General features: G+C 32.7%; 1 protein-coding gene across 3 annotated transcripts; it reads right to left on the bottom strand.

The window, feature by feature from the left end:
* Positions 1 to 691: 691 nt before the first annotated feature.
* Positions 692 to 7,248, bottom strand: LOC114178189 (pentatricopeptide repeat-containing protein At1g74850, chloroplastic-like). Of its 3 annotated transcripts, XR_003603300.1 has the most exons (5): positions 5,245 to 7,245; positions 2,180 to 2,494; positions 1,624 to 1,731; positions 977 to 1,469; positions 692 to 900 (listed from the first exon to the last, which is right to left on the bottom strand). XR_003603300.1 is itself a non-coding variant. In XM_028063947.1 (4 exons), exons 1-4 carry the CDS (start codon positions 7,062 to 7,064, stop codon positions 1,139 to 1,141), a joined length of 2,574 nt encoding a protein of 857 aa, XP_027919748.1. In that variant the 5' UTR covers positions 7,065 to 7,245; the 3' UTR covers positions 704 to 1,138. The 3 variants fall into 3 exon arrangements, 2 of the variants coding, with proteins under 2 accessions (XP_027919748.1, XP_027919749.1); XM_028063947.1 differs by having other exon boundaries at positions 704 to 1,469; XM_028063948.1 differs by lacking the exons at positions 692 to 900; positions 977 to 1,469 and adding an exon at positions 1,827 to 1,894 and having other exon boundaries at positions 1,716 to 1,731; positions 5,245 to 7,248.
* Between the last annotated feature and the right edge of the window lie 7,612 nt (positions 7,249 to 14,860).

Genomic DNA, 14,860 nt, shown 5'->3' with positions numbered 1-14,860 from the left:
GTTGTTGAAATGCATTTAAAATGCGCCTGTTGTGAGTCTAAAGCATATAGTTATGTGTTGGATGTGACACACAAAGTCATGAGAATAATTACCTTCGTTGATCATGCTGGCCGAAAGTAGCGTCACAAAAATTTCAGGCTCAAGAGTTGTTGATTGTTGGTGACCGAATGAGTTTTTTGGTGGTCTAGTTTCAAATCAATGTTATCACTGGTGTGATTTCCCCCATCCTAATATTGAAATCGTGAAAACTATTTACAACTACGAACAAAAATTGTAAAATATTATATGCTTTCTTAATATCAAAATGTACATTGACATGACTGTCAAATAAATCAGACATCGTTTGTCACATACGAATTTAGGAGCAAATAAAATTATCCAAAAGAAAACTTTTTTTTCCTGCTCCTAAGCAGAATCGAGAAATCAGATACAGTGAACTAAGCTATAACTGATCAGATATAATAGATTTTTCTATATTTAACAAAATCATCTAAAAATTTATAGGTGTTTATTTGCTAAGATGACAAAATAGGTCAACAGCAGAATAAATACACTATGCAAAAGCTTTATAATTTTCTTAACTTTTATTTTATATACATAATAAAAATGTATTTAATCGTGTAAGCATTTTTATAACGTATAATTAACTAACTAATATCTCATCAAATAAATTTAAAAGTAATTATTTTTCTACATCAAATTCTTACTTTATAACTAATAGCAAAAAATTAATTCACAATATTTATATTCTTAAGATGACATAACATATTGAAGAAAAAAAAATCAATCTTCTAAAATAATTTTTATTTTTAACTGAAAAAAAAGGGTCAGCGGCCACTCCATCTTTGACTCCCAGGTTGTCAGTACAGACCAAAGCAGAGTAAAAAATGTGAACCCAACCTGCGGATGGATGGCCTTTAATTTTTGCATTCTGTAAAAGAACATGGTGGAGAAAGACAAGTACTGAGATGAATACCTGGAGATATATATATATACCAAAATTTTGGGGACCTGAAAGCCGACCACTTGGGCATATATAGTGCAACTGAAACAAATACGTGCCCCAATCTATCTTAATTTCAAATCGACCTAAACAGGGCATGGGAATGTGATGAATGGAAAATCTGTATTCTCTAATCTAAACTGCACTGGTTAGAAGCTCGGTTCTCGTACTATCGGTTCTAGAATCAACATCGTTAGCTTTACCATCAGGTTTGGATGCTACAGCACCAGCAGTAGTCAATGGGGTATTACTCAAAGATATTAATTTATCCATTTTTTTCTTACTAGAAGATGATTCAGTGCCAGTCAGAATTTGTCTTAGTTGTGACTGCTGACAAACAATGCGACCTTTGTTCCATTCAGGGAAAGTAAACGATGATGATGGGACATTATCCTGTAAGAATGACATGGCAGCCTTTGCTACAGGGAAATCTTGGGCATCTGTGGTTTTCTCCATCTCACCCCGACTGAAAAAATGGAAAAAAAAATATATATCAACGTTAGAAGAGCTAACCGTTAATCTAAACTCCAGGTACCGGATATAGAACCTTTTTTTCTGATAAAAAAAAGCTTAACTCGTGTGCGGTGTAGATAATAAGTTATTAGAGACGAGCAACTTACACAACAACAACAGTTGCAATCACAGGAAGATCCTCGCTATTCAAGAACATTTCCTGCATATTGTTCAGCCAAACTGATAGTGCTGTTAATGCAGCACCTTCTGACATTCTGCAAGAAAATGAAGTCTTAGATTTTACACAATCCGTTGAATATAAAAATGCATAAAACCTCAATTTTGGAGGCTAAAAAAATGGAGTTCTTAACTTTCAATTTCAGTTACTCTCTGTCCCTGGAAAATTGAGAAAGGCTTCAATGGTTACATTTACCTATCCTGTTATCGTTTCAACTGCATTATAGTTCTCACGCTTAAATTCCATAAACTAACAATTTGTCCGTTGGTGATTTAGAAAAATCATAATTAAGTACTGAAATCTCCAAAAGTTAACAATTATACGTGAACATAAATTAGCAATGGAGACCTCAGAAACTAAAATTGCTAATTGCAGAATCACTTGAATTGAAAGCTGAGGGCAAATGCCTCAACACTGGGGGGTTTTGTATGTTTTCATTTATTAAATAACAAACGTTTAAAAAGAAGAAATTATTGCCACTATACCTGTGTACGTCCACAGACCATACAAGTTTACTTCTACGAAAAAGTTCAGGGAACAGCCCTCGCTTTGATGCTTCATTGAGCACTCTAGCGGCCCTTTCTCGCTGGAACATCCACCAAAGAGCTTCTAACAGTGCATTGTAGAACCTCACCCCCAACCCACACCCTTCGGAACTGAGCTTGTCAAAGACGTATTCCACAATCTGCCAATTAGACTCATCGTCAAAATCTCCCTTGATCATCTGTCCAATTACTTGATGAATATCCGACACCCTTATTTTGATCATCTCATCAATTAAATTATAGGCATCATTTAATCTGAGTCCAAAAAATTAAAAAGGTAAGCTAAAATATAATTAGAAGTAAAATGCAATTAATAGGTGATAAAAGTCAAATCAAAGCTTTAGAGTTTGGAGTTTACTTGATACAAGAAGAGATAGAAAACTGCAAAATCAAATAAATAAAAAAGAATTTCTCCCATTTAACATAAAGTGAGAAAGAAGACTATCTAATCAACACAAAAATGTCCTGGAAGTTTTTCAGAGTTCCATCATATCATTTATGTTTAGTTGGACTTGGAAATATGATTGACATCCATATTTAATTTTACTTCCCTATTTATTTGTTTTGGTTACTTACTAGGGTAGCCTGTGACCTAGGATGGAGACGGAAATTATAGCCTGATGTGGGTAAAATGGCTCGGCTAGGATTCATCCCATGATCAAGTTGTCCTCAAAAGTAATTTGGTGCCACTGTGTAAGGCTCTTAGGCAATTTTATATTTTAAATTGCCAAAACAAATTCTTGCGAACTTACTCACATTACTAGGACAACATTACTCACAAAGGGTATGCTTGAAAGTAGTTTTACCAAGCTTATCTTACGCATAATCACTTTGTAGGCTTTTGGTTAAGCTTATAAAAAGTGCTTAAAACTCCCATAAGTTCCTTTTATTCATTTCAATACTCTTTACCCTGAAGGTGTGAAGTCTAGTAAATAAGTGCCTAATTGAGTTTTTTACTAAAGATACCCTAAGACGAGTTCAGTAATGCAAACACAGTGGTATAACATGTATCACTTGAAAGGTTGAATTCAAAACCATATTTTTCCGTGAAGTTCTCCCGGATCATCATTTTAAGGGGACCAGCTGCCACAATGTAATTTCAAAATTGCCTATTGGGAAGTCACATCATCTATATGAAGCAAAATAAATTGATACAAATAACACCCGATTGACAGAACAATGCGTGAAAATTCCCTACCAAAAAGGCATAAAATATAGAGATGACAAGCAATATATTTTATTGATTTATAACAATCTGACAAAGACAGTTAGAATTGTCTAGCCGTGACACTTATAACTGTCCAACCACCGGTTATAACTTGACTGAAAAATGTGGATAACTAATGAACCAGTAGATACAGTTATTAAAAGAGTTATTCACTCAAATGGGGTCAAGGAGATTTAATTTAAAAGGGTTAGGGGTTTAATTATTAATCAATCATCATTGATAGAATAGCCACAATATTTGGGCTCTTCCTGGAGCCCGGACAGAGGTGGATCATCAACAATGGCTAAATTATGGAACTTCTTGATTAAGCTTGCGCCCACCAGAACCATCATACCTTGGTGCTCAGATGGTGGCATATTATATGTTGGAGTTAGAGGCATGAATGAAAATCAGTATTGTTCCTGAATTCCAGAACTGCAAGAAGCCTTGGCAAAAGTCAAGGTGTAGAGGTGACGTGGGACTACTGGACACAACACAAATGTAGATCAGGCTAACTGCCAAAGGAAAGGGAGGCCAAGGTCTGAATCTTCAAATTGGAAACATTGCAGGTGAGAAGAAAGGGCTATTCAATTTGTTTACCTAATGGATCAGTCCAAGAATGCTAAAGCAAATTCTCCCCCCTAACTGATGGAACAGGCCCACTGAGAAGAGACAGGAAATGGGTCTTAGAGATGGAGGCAAAGAGAAATTGGTAAAGGCTAATTTTTCTTATCAAACAATTCTAACCCACCAAAAGAGAGGGGATGACAGCAAAGTTTCAGAAACATTAACACTAGGTTAGCAGAAGCCAGAGTACCTGGAGAGAACCGGCACACTTACAAATTAGTGTTTGACCCTGGAGACCCTGGAGAAATAGACTCATTTTTAGTATTTTGGAACCACAATGATTGAATGAACACAATTGCGTATTTGTGTTTGATGATCAAAGTTATGTTAGGACTACAGAATTGGGGTTGGCATGGTCATCAAGCTTCCGATGGCTGATAGCGACTTTAGGCGGGGGTGAGCAGAGTATTCACAAGTAATCCCCATAGTTAATAAGTGGAATAATTGGTTAGCTAGTTGGATTGGGGGACAGGTTAATTAGAGAAGTAAGGAAAGTTGTTTACAAATAAGTAAAGGTGTCGAGAGGGAGATTTTATCATATGATTTGATAGAGAAAATTCAGATTACTATGGGAGAGTCCGAGCCTCTCGAATGTCCTGGAATAATCTTTACTATGGAAACTTTCCTCTTATAATGCTGGTCAAGTATGGAAGTTTCTATCAGAAGAGATGCAAACTGTAGCCAAAAATCTAAAAAGATTGTGGGAAAATAAATTAATCATGTTAGAAAATTGTATGGAACAGAACCTCAAGACTTATTCATAATTTAGTGAAGGTTAATACTATCCAACTGTGTGATTCCGTGTTAGTTGCATTTGGTATTGGTCTCATGGGCTTATTTAATATTCCTATATTCAAAAAAAGAGACAGAGGAGTCACGCCTTAATGATCTGATAATGAGCCAAAAACCCTTGCTCTGTAATTTGTTGGTTTTTAGTCCAATTCCACAAACAAATAACAATTTACTGGAATTGGAGTCATCATAACTTAAATGTTATTTTGTCCAAAATATTGAATTCAATTATTTACACAATCCTATCAGTGTAACATGCTTGAGATCATCGATTGTTATTTGTAACCACCAAATCATTGCAACTTCAACCTCAGATCAGAAAGTAGCACAGCTAAAATAATAGAAAAAAACACTGCAATATTATAAAAAAAGAGCTGACCTGTCATTCTTTGCATAAAGAGCTAGCATCATGCAGTAGCTCATGACACTAGGCAGTAGTCCTGAAGCTTTGATTTCTTGGAACTGCTCCTCACTCTCGTCAACAAGCCCAGCAGTGCAGTATACACTCAACACAGCTTCAAGTGTCAGCTCATTAGGTTCACAATTTGCTTTTTCCATTTCAACGTGAGCTTTTACAGCCTCTTCATACTGACCAGCTTGCCTAAAAGCTTCAATCAGGCCGTTGAATGAATGCACATCCCGTTTTAAACCTGATTCATTCATCCTGGATAAAATTGCTTCCGCTTCTTTGTACAATCCCCCCCTTGCATATGCATGAACAAACGAATTATAGGTCTCAAGGGTTGGGTTGCTTCCAACTTCTTTCATAGTGTTAAATGCAACAAGAGACTCTTCATACAGTGCAGCCTGCCCAAATGCTTCAATCACCCCAGTGTAAGCCTTGGAAGTCGGCACTATTCCTTTCTCATTCATATGCAGTAAAATTTTCTTGGCATCTTCATAAAGCCCACCCTTCCCACAAGCAAATATCAAGCCCTCGTAAGTCTCCATGTTGGGCTCAATATTTTCCTCCACCATGTCATGAAACAAAGTGACCACCTCCTTGAAGTACCCTCCCTCCCCAAAGACCTGTATGAGAATGTTATAGGTACCAACATCAGGATCCGTGTTACTTACTTTCATCTCAAGAAAAAGTTCACGGACATCATCATACCTCCCATGCTTCCCATACAAATTCAATAATATACTATACGTGGCCGCATTCGCCACACACCCTGCAGCCTGCATCTGCCTAAACACGCCCATCGCCTCTTTGATAGATCCTAATTCAGCATAAGCCTCTAATAACACATTATAAGAAGTAATATCCGGCAAATTACCCCCAGATTCCATCTCCCTAAGAAGATCCGAAACCTTCTCTAACCTATTCAACTTCCCAAACGTCTGAACAAGATAACTATAAGTATTAATATCAGGAACTATTCCACTTTCATTCATGGTCCTAAACACCATTTCAGCCTCATCACCCAACCCTCTATTAGCACAAGCACAAAGCAAAGTATTATAAGTGATAACATCAGGTTGAATCCCTTCATGTCTCATTTCAGCAAACAATCCTAACAACCCCTCCCAATCCAGCCCACCCCTAGCACAGGCATTAATCACAGTGTTGTAAGTTAAAATACTCGGCGAAACCCTCTCCTGCTTCATTGTATCGAGGAGTTCAAGCGAGGCCTGGAACTGGCCGTTACGGCCATAGGCGTTGATGATGGCGGTATAAGCGTAGACGGTGCGAGCGACGCCATTGCTTGGCATTTCGTCGAACACCTCGCGACACTTGTCTAGCAAGCTTTCGCGGCCCAAGAGCGTTATCATGATGGTGTATATGTGCTCGTTGGGCTTGCACCACAACTGGCGCTGCATGTACTTGAAGAGACGCAGCGAGCGCTGCCAATCTCCGCGCTGCGCGAACTCCTTGAACACGAGGGCGAAGTCATTGAGGGAGAGCTTGTTTTTGAAGGGGTCAAGGCACCGCGCGATGCTCCCACGAGGCGGCAGCGCGGTGAGGCGGTTGATTAGGGTTTCCACATCGTAGCTGTACTTTCCCTTCTCCACCGTCAAGGAGGGATTTATGGGAATGAGCTCCTTAAACTTGGTGGCGCGTGATTGGAACTGGAAAAAGCGTTTGGGGGAGGTTGCGAAGAAGAGTTGGCGGAGGGTGGTGGTTGGGTTGAGGAGCGTGGGGGAGAAAGGTGAAGGGTTGGACACAGAGAAAGGAGGCGAAAGGGAAAGGGTCATTTTCTGCGACGCGGTCGTTTTAGCGAATTTAGTTGAGAAAACAGTTACGTAGTGGCGTGTTCATGTCGACAAGAGCGGTGGCAGAGTGAAAGGAAAATGGAGGAGGAAGTAGTTGGTGTAAGGAGAGTGAGGTTGGGGATGGTAACAGAATTGAGGAATCGCCACGTGTTGTTCTTTGTGGATAACGGTCGGAAGATGGTAAAAATGGGGAAGTGATCGGGTTATTTGACCCGATAAGCCCAATTGTATTTTGGCGGTGGAGCCCCTAGACAACGGTTCAAATACAAATATAATCGGATCCTTTTACCCGGCCAATTGGCGGTAACGGATTTTCAAACGACCTTCAAGCGGGAGAAATGTACTCAAGCTTTCTGCGTTTTGCATACGCTATGCTTAGCTGTGTACACTTAATTAAATTAAATGTAATTAATATTTATATAGTACACAAGATAAATGTAATTGAATAATTGAGAAGATGGATTTTTTGTTCTGACATAACACTGGTCAGGAAAAAAAATATCCAAATAACATATTGTTCTTTATAGTTATCTGCATAACAGTTTTTTATTCATATAAGAATTTAATTTTCGAAAAACCGAATTCTTATATTTGTTTTGTCATGTCCTTATCTGAAAATAAGTTAAAATTCGATTTTTAGAAATCCGAATTCTAAACCGAGCGGAATAAAACGATGTTTATATAAGCCAATAATTTTAATTGAATAATTTTTTTCTTTAACAACAAATTTTCACTTAATTATTTATTTCTTTATTTTTAAACTATAAATACGTCAGATGTAATTTTGCTAATTCTAAATAACACTATAAATCATCAATTGTTAATTTATAAACTTTAACAACACAATAATAATAAAATTAATTTATTTAACCAAATAACTATACATTTTTCAATATTATTATCTCAAAGAATTACAACCACTACTAAATTAATTTATTGTAGTTTTTACGTATAATTTTTTTTTACCTTTGTTCCTTCTCTTTTAAAAAAAATAAAAACACTAGTTTATAATTTGATTTTCAAAAATCGAATTTTCACTGATTTTCAAACAAGTGTTGGAAAAAGATTGCATTTTACCCATAATAATCATCTAATAACATAAGCAAATTTGGAGAAAAAATCATGATTGTTGACAACTAGGAAAGAATCACTATGTGCAAATTTTGATAATACGTATAAAATGTTCTCAACCCTTTGACTTTAAGTACACCACACTATCCACATCAAGAATTTAACTATGTTTCACAACACTTTACTTACAAAAATATAAGAAAAGTTAAACACTAACTCAAAGTAAAGTATCTTTGACTTTCGACAACTAAAACCATGAATATAGAACCCAATATATAACCATCAACATCCCACTCCCTTACCTATCTTTGGAGCGGGATTTTACAAGATGCATATTTTCATCATACTTAACAAACTCCACCACGGTATAAATAGACGCATCTCCATTGCCTATATCAGCAATCATACCCCACAATAAAGAGTATATTCACTTGAATTAAATCATCCCAAAAATTTCATACACCCTACACGTTAACCAAAGCCTGGGCATAAACATCATACACCCGGCATCAATGTTAACCAATGTCCGTGTAAAGTTAACCCTTGAAAAATAGGGCATCTGGCGCTTAGTGCCATTTGCCTCATAAAAACTAGCGTTCAACACTAGATGGCACTGCTCAACGTCTTTGAGCTAAAATGCCCCTAGACCTGCAGGGCCCCCTAGCACTTAGCGTCAATTGGGTAGCGCTCAGCACCCATCGATCCACATTTTTTTATGCTCAGCTATGAAAGCTACAACTCAACGTCATATAAGATATCAACACTTTCAATTTTAGATTTTTGAGCAATTTAGACTTGTTTCATAGTTCAAATTGGTACTTCTACTTTAGCATATCACAAGCATACATAACAACAAAATCTATCATAACAACACAATTTACTCATCAAATTCAAAATCAACCACACATGCAACATCAAACCCACTCACACTAAAATTACTAACTTCCCTTACTTGGACAGCTCAAACCCAAAATATTAAAACAACAACCACTTTTCAACTCACATGATGTTTTATCTACACATAAAAACATCACAAGAACCACCATAACGTACCATTATAATCACTAATCAATAGAGACTCATTGATGACTAAAATGAGGCATGTAAATGAAAAAAAAGCTCACATGCAATAATAAACATAAAGAGACAAAAAAAGGGTTGAAACTCAACTTATGTGAATGGAAAAATTGATAAAGGTTCAAATTGAAAAGCTCACCGCGATGATCACTCTTTATAGTCTCAAATCTTTAATTGGACAAACAGAGAGAAAGAATCCTTAAATAGAAGTTAGAGAACTTCTATAAAAGTGATTTATAGAGAAATAATGTGTTTTAGAATAATGAATGTTTTAGAGATTGATATGAAGATTTTAAACTAGTAGTGCTATTAATAACCAAAAGATTTTGAAGAATAACATAACATATTTTCATTTTTGTTGTAGGTTAAAGCCAAATCAGATAGATAAAGAGTAAAATAACTTTCTCTTTAAAGATACATAAAAATAAATATGGATAAAAAAAATTGAAATAGTAAAAAACTAAATTAAGTTGAAAAATATTTTTGCTTTGGGACAAATCAATTTAAAAAAATTTGAATAAAATAGTAAAATAACTCTTTTTATATACATGTGATACCAAAATAAATATAAATAAAAAATAAATTAACAATATAAAAAAACTAAAAACCTAACTTTTGGTAAACTTGTTAATAAAATAAATATGAATAATATAGTAACTTTCAAAATATGTTATTTTCTTATATTGTAATATATAATAGTTACTTAAAAGGTCAAATACGAGTGTACATTAAAAATAATATTTTATTTTTCAATAACTAAATTTTAGGTTTAATAATTCTCGGGGTCTTTACTTTTGTCCAAAATTATCAAATTAGTAATCTATATTTTTTTAGTTTTAATTTTTAAATTTTGAAAAATTAATGTAATTCAATATTTTTTGATAAATTTATTGAAATTGATTAAAGATTGAGGAAGGTCACAAAATGCACATTGGCCATATGTCTTACAAAGTTTGGTATTTTTCAGTTTATTTTCAATAATTTTTTTCTCTTTTTTGTTTTTGATTTGTTTATATTATTTTCTGTCAGTGCGTTAGTTCGTTTGGTATGTTTCATCAAACAGGTTAAGAGTGGGACGGATCAGTCCATTGGTCAATTTAAAAAAAATAAAGAATAACTTAAAACATTAAAATTTATATATTATATTATTTAAAACATTAATTCTTACCGTGGACTATGTCAAATATTTAATTTTTTTTTGTTAATTGTATCATACACATGTAAAATGTCGTATTTTAGTTGATGTAAATTTTTTAACACATTTCTTCAATTTTTTATCATAATATATAGTCGGTAGTATGTGTCATATACTAAAAATAATTATGCAAACGTATATAAACCACAACTCTCTAAACCATACTTTAATATAATTTAAGTAGATTATATTATATTTTACTCAACCTTGTAAAATTATTTTAAAAAATAGATTTGTACATCACTTATCATTTTAATCAAGGCAGAATTTAAAACTTTGTAAACATTTTTTATCATGTTTTATCTAAACCTTAGTTTGTCTTTATCATCAAGTAACTTTTTATTTTCTATTTTATTAATGTTTTTATTTTATCTAAAATTCATCTGGATCAATATTAATGTTAAAACAAATACATTAGCATAAAAATTCACATTTGGAATATTTAATATTCTGCCCAAAATATATGTTTAAAATTTAACATGTGTGCGTGCGTGTAAAATTTAGTTTACGCATCTCTCCTAATCGAATAAGACGAGAGAAAACATTTTTGTATAACGGTAAAAGATAACTTAAAAAAATAAAAAATAATATTTTCAAACAATAAATAATTAAAAAAACATCTTATTTATAATCTATAATAATTGATAAACCAATATATTCTTTATTATTTAATGTATGATAATTGATTTTTATTATAATAAATATTATCTATATATAATATTGTATTTTTAGTTGTTTAACCGGTACTCGTGGTATTCTTTGTCCCATCTATCTTTTTAAAACCATTTATTAGTAATCATGGAAAATAGTTTTTTCATGTAATTATAAAATTAATAAAATATTACATTTTAAAACGACTTTTTATTTATTTTGTTATGATTTTTAATGTTTATGAGAATTATTTTTAATTGTAAGAAAAAAATTACTTTCATTTTTTAATGTTTATTATCATAAAAAAATATAAAAAAACATTGTTTTTTATAACTACTTTTTATATATTTAGTTACAATTTTTAAGTTAATGTTTGATAATTATTTTTAATCGTAAGAAAAGGTTTACTTTGTTGTAATGTAAATAGTTGAAAATTTTCTAATATGTTATATATGAGATTATATAAGATATTCTCATTATCAATTATTTTTATTTTTATTGATGTAGTACACTTGTCAAACAATTTTATGATTGTTGCAATAATGTAATGTCATCTAATTATCAATAATTTATTATGACAATTACTCTGAGATGAACAATGAACTCTATAAATTTCACATGTGTTATGCGCTTTGGATCATCAAATATTCTTTCTTTTACTGTATATTATGTATATTAGTTTAGAGAGTAAGTGTATGAAACGAAAAAACACATTAAAGGATTCTCATGACAATGACGATTAGTCCTTAATCATTTGTTCGCATTAGTTTTACATTTGGTATCAGAAAGTTGCCTTGTTTTTGGAATCTGTCGGTTATCCTTTTGGATTCTTTATTTGTGTTTTTCCTATGATTGATATCGAACATAATATTATTGGCGTTAGATGCGTCGCTATTGATGAGATGACGCTAACCCAAGTTGGACTTTGCAGTTATGGATACAAAAGATATCGAAACATCCACATTGCAGCCCTTTGAGATTTTGTCGAAATTGCTCTAGGAATTTGATATTTGTTTTGTGTTCTCATGTAATGCAAAACATTGTCACTTATTTATGGTAATCGACATATTTTTTGGACGATGGGTGTGCGAATTATTTTGAGGTTGAAGATGAATTAAAAATGCACTTTTTATTTTCTTAAAATATATGAGAGTATATAACTTTATTTTATATCTATATTTTAACGTGAAATATTTTATGTTGTGATGTTAAGTAATGTCTTCGATTCGAATTATTGTATAAGTTCATCAAGGATTGACATATGATTGTTCCTTCTAAATATTTGATAAAAGAACTCCTTCATATAAATATGAAGAAATATGAAGAAAATTGTACTATAAGTTGTTGCACGTACCATAAGGTTTTCTACGTACTATAAATTTTTGTACGTAATATATGTTTTTGTACGTACCGTAAGGTTTTCTACGTATTATAATCACTGAAATGTGGAAGGTGTGACTATTGCCACATGACACTTGATCCACCAAATAAGGATATATATATATATATATATATATATATATATATATATATATATATATATATATATATATATATATATATATATATATATATATATATATATATATATATATATATATATATATATATATATATATAGAAAGAATTCAGCACATGTCATAAACTTAGTCTAACTGAATTATTCCTTTTCCTTATGCTATATAAGAGAGCTCTTATACATTGTGTAAATGTTACTCTTAATTTGAATGGTAAAAGCCTTGATGTTGAGGCATTCCACACATTTGCCTTATTGAGAGTCATGAGAGCTAGGAATCTCCTTAGATCTCCTATAGCGTCCTTCCTCTAGGATAGCTTCTCATTCCTAGAACTTCATCTTCACCACACCATTCCAGTGCTCAAAGGCCTTGCTACGATTCCATTTCCACTGCATCAAGGAGTTTCTCCCCTCCAAAAACTGTGCAAGGAGCTCCATCAAGTGGTATTATAGTCAGGTTTTCTACGTATTATATGTTTTTGTAACTACTGTAAGGTTTTCTACGTGATATGAGTACATAATATGATATTGATTTTCCATGTACTATACAATTTTGTATGTAAAATATGTTTTTGTATGTACTATAAAGTTTCCTGTGTAATATATATTTTTGTTCGTATTATATAAAGTGTTTTCTACGTATTGTAAGTTTTTATACGTAATATAAGTTTTTGTACGTAATATATGTTTTTGTACTATAAGGTTTTCTACTTATATTATACACTACAAAAAAAAAGTGAATTACCTACAAATAATTACACAAGGATTTTGGTCCATAGGTAAATTAATTGGTACATATAGATTTTACATACGAATTTGGGAAATCGGTTTCCAATAAACTTTTCTGTACGTAACGCAACAAATATTTCCTACCAATTTTTTGCATGTAAAATTCTCATGTAATTTTGACGCGTTAGAGTGAGAATTTTTGCGAAAGATATTATTCGTAGGCAATGATATAATATTTGTAAGTAAATGAAAAACCTTTTACCTACTAATTTTACACACGGATCTAAAATAATTAATTATTAAAATTAAAACCCAATTACCCTTACTCACTCGCGCTCACCATTGTTCATCTTTGTTCTTCGTTCATTTGTTATTTAAACAGGAAGATTTTCAAATCATATTTTCTCAAGCATTATTTGAGATTGCTTCTGTTGGTGTCTCACAGTGCAGCCCCTGGACTCTGCTGAGGAGGAGAGACTAAGGAACAAACGTTGGTTAGATGCGGCAAGTGGAAGGTACAAATGATGAGTATATGGGATTGGACATGTTGATACCTGTGAGGATTGTGTTGATAGTTACTTACAACAAACACAAGCATTTTGTAGTTAGCAAGTAAATCTAGAGGAGTTTATTCAGCTTCAGACGTGACCAACAAATAGTGAGGAGTGAATTCGACAAATGAATTCCCAATTTCAAAGTAAATTTGACACATTACAAATTTGATTGGTGCGATCATCTTGTACCTTCCGCCTTCAATGATAGTGACTGCACAAAAATATTTGTCAACAACCAAATATTGAACAAGGAAATCAGGTGCAAAATAATCAAGTGGAACAAGAAGATGAAGAACCCCAAATTCGTGTCATCCTTATCGTGATTAATAGTATTAGACAGCTCTAGACTTTATTATTATGCTTGGATTTTTTGGGTTGCACATGACTTGATGTGTATTTAGATCATCTTGTTAGTCACATGACTTGATATGTATTTAAATAATTGTATTTTTATAATGTTTGGACTTTTGAACTTGTAAAACTTATATAATAATATTGCATGTTCACATTATTTGCTTAATGACTATCAAAGTCTGATGTAGTATCTATTTTCCAAGTTTGATAATTGTTAAACAATACAAATAAAAATTCTATATTGTAATATGTACGAAAATGTCCAAAATTGCTTTCACGTGTATGCAGTTACATGCAGATTCTTTAGTAGGTAATTAACATACGAATTCATTTGTAGGTAATCTTACATATTAATTTGTTTGTAATGTTTATTACAACTACTTTACCTACGAATTTTTGTCGGTAAATAATCTGTAAATAAAACTGCATTTCTTACGATTTTTTTGGGTTACATACAGATTTTTGTTGTTGGTAATGAACATTTGTTTTGTAGTGATACATTTTGGTACATAATATTTATGTTTGGGTATGAAACCAAAAATAGATATAAAACCATATGATTTGATACAATTATTTTGTGAAACTTTAGGCTTGTTTAATTACTGCACCATAAGAGGAGGATAATATAAAT

This window comes from Vigna unguiculata, chromosome 3, assembly GCF_004118075.2.
Source record: "Vigna unguiculata cultivar IT97K-499-35 chromosome 3, ASM411807v1, whole genome shotgun sequence".
Classification (NCBI taxonomy): domain Eukaryota; kingdom Viridiplantae; phylum Streptophyta; class Magnoliopsida; order Fabales; family Fabaceae; genus Vigna; species Vigna unguiculata.
Note: the sequence above shows the minus strand (reverse complement) of the source record. Positions and strands in the feature narration are given on the sequence as shown.

What these genes read in the sequence shown, in the direction of transcription:
- LOC114178189 (XM_028063947.1), bottom strand. Translation starts at nt 7,064, where the DNA reads ATGACCCTTTCCCTTTCGCCTCCTTTCTCTGTGTCCAACCCTTCACCT. An exon ending in TGGTCTGTGGACGTACACAG is followed by an intron (nt 1,732 to 2,179) that starts GTATAGTGGCAA and finishes ATTTTCTTGCAG; the next exon opens with AATGTCAGAAGGTGCTGCAT. An exon ending in ATTGCAACTGTTGTTGTTGT is followed by an intron (nt 1,470 to 1,623) that starts GTAAGTTGCTCG and finishes CCATTTTTTCAG; the next exon opens with TCGGGGTGAGATGGAGAAAA.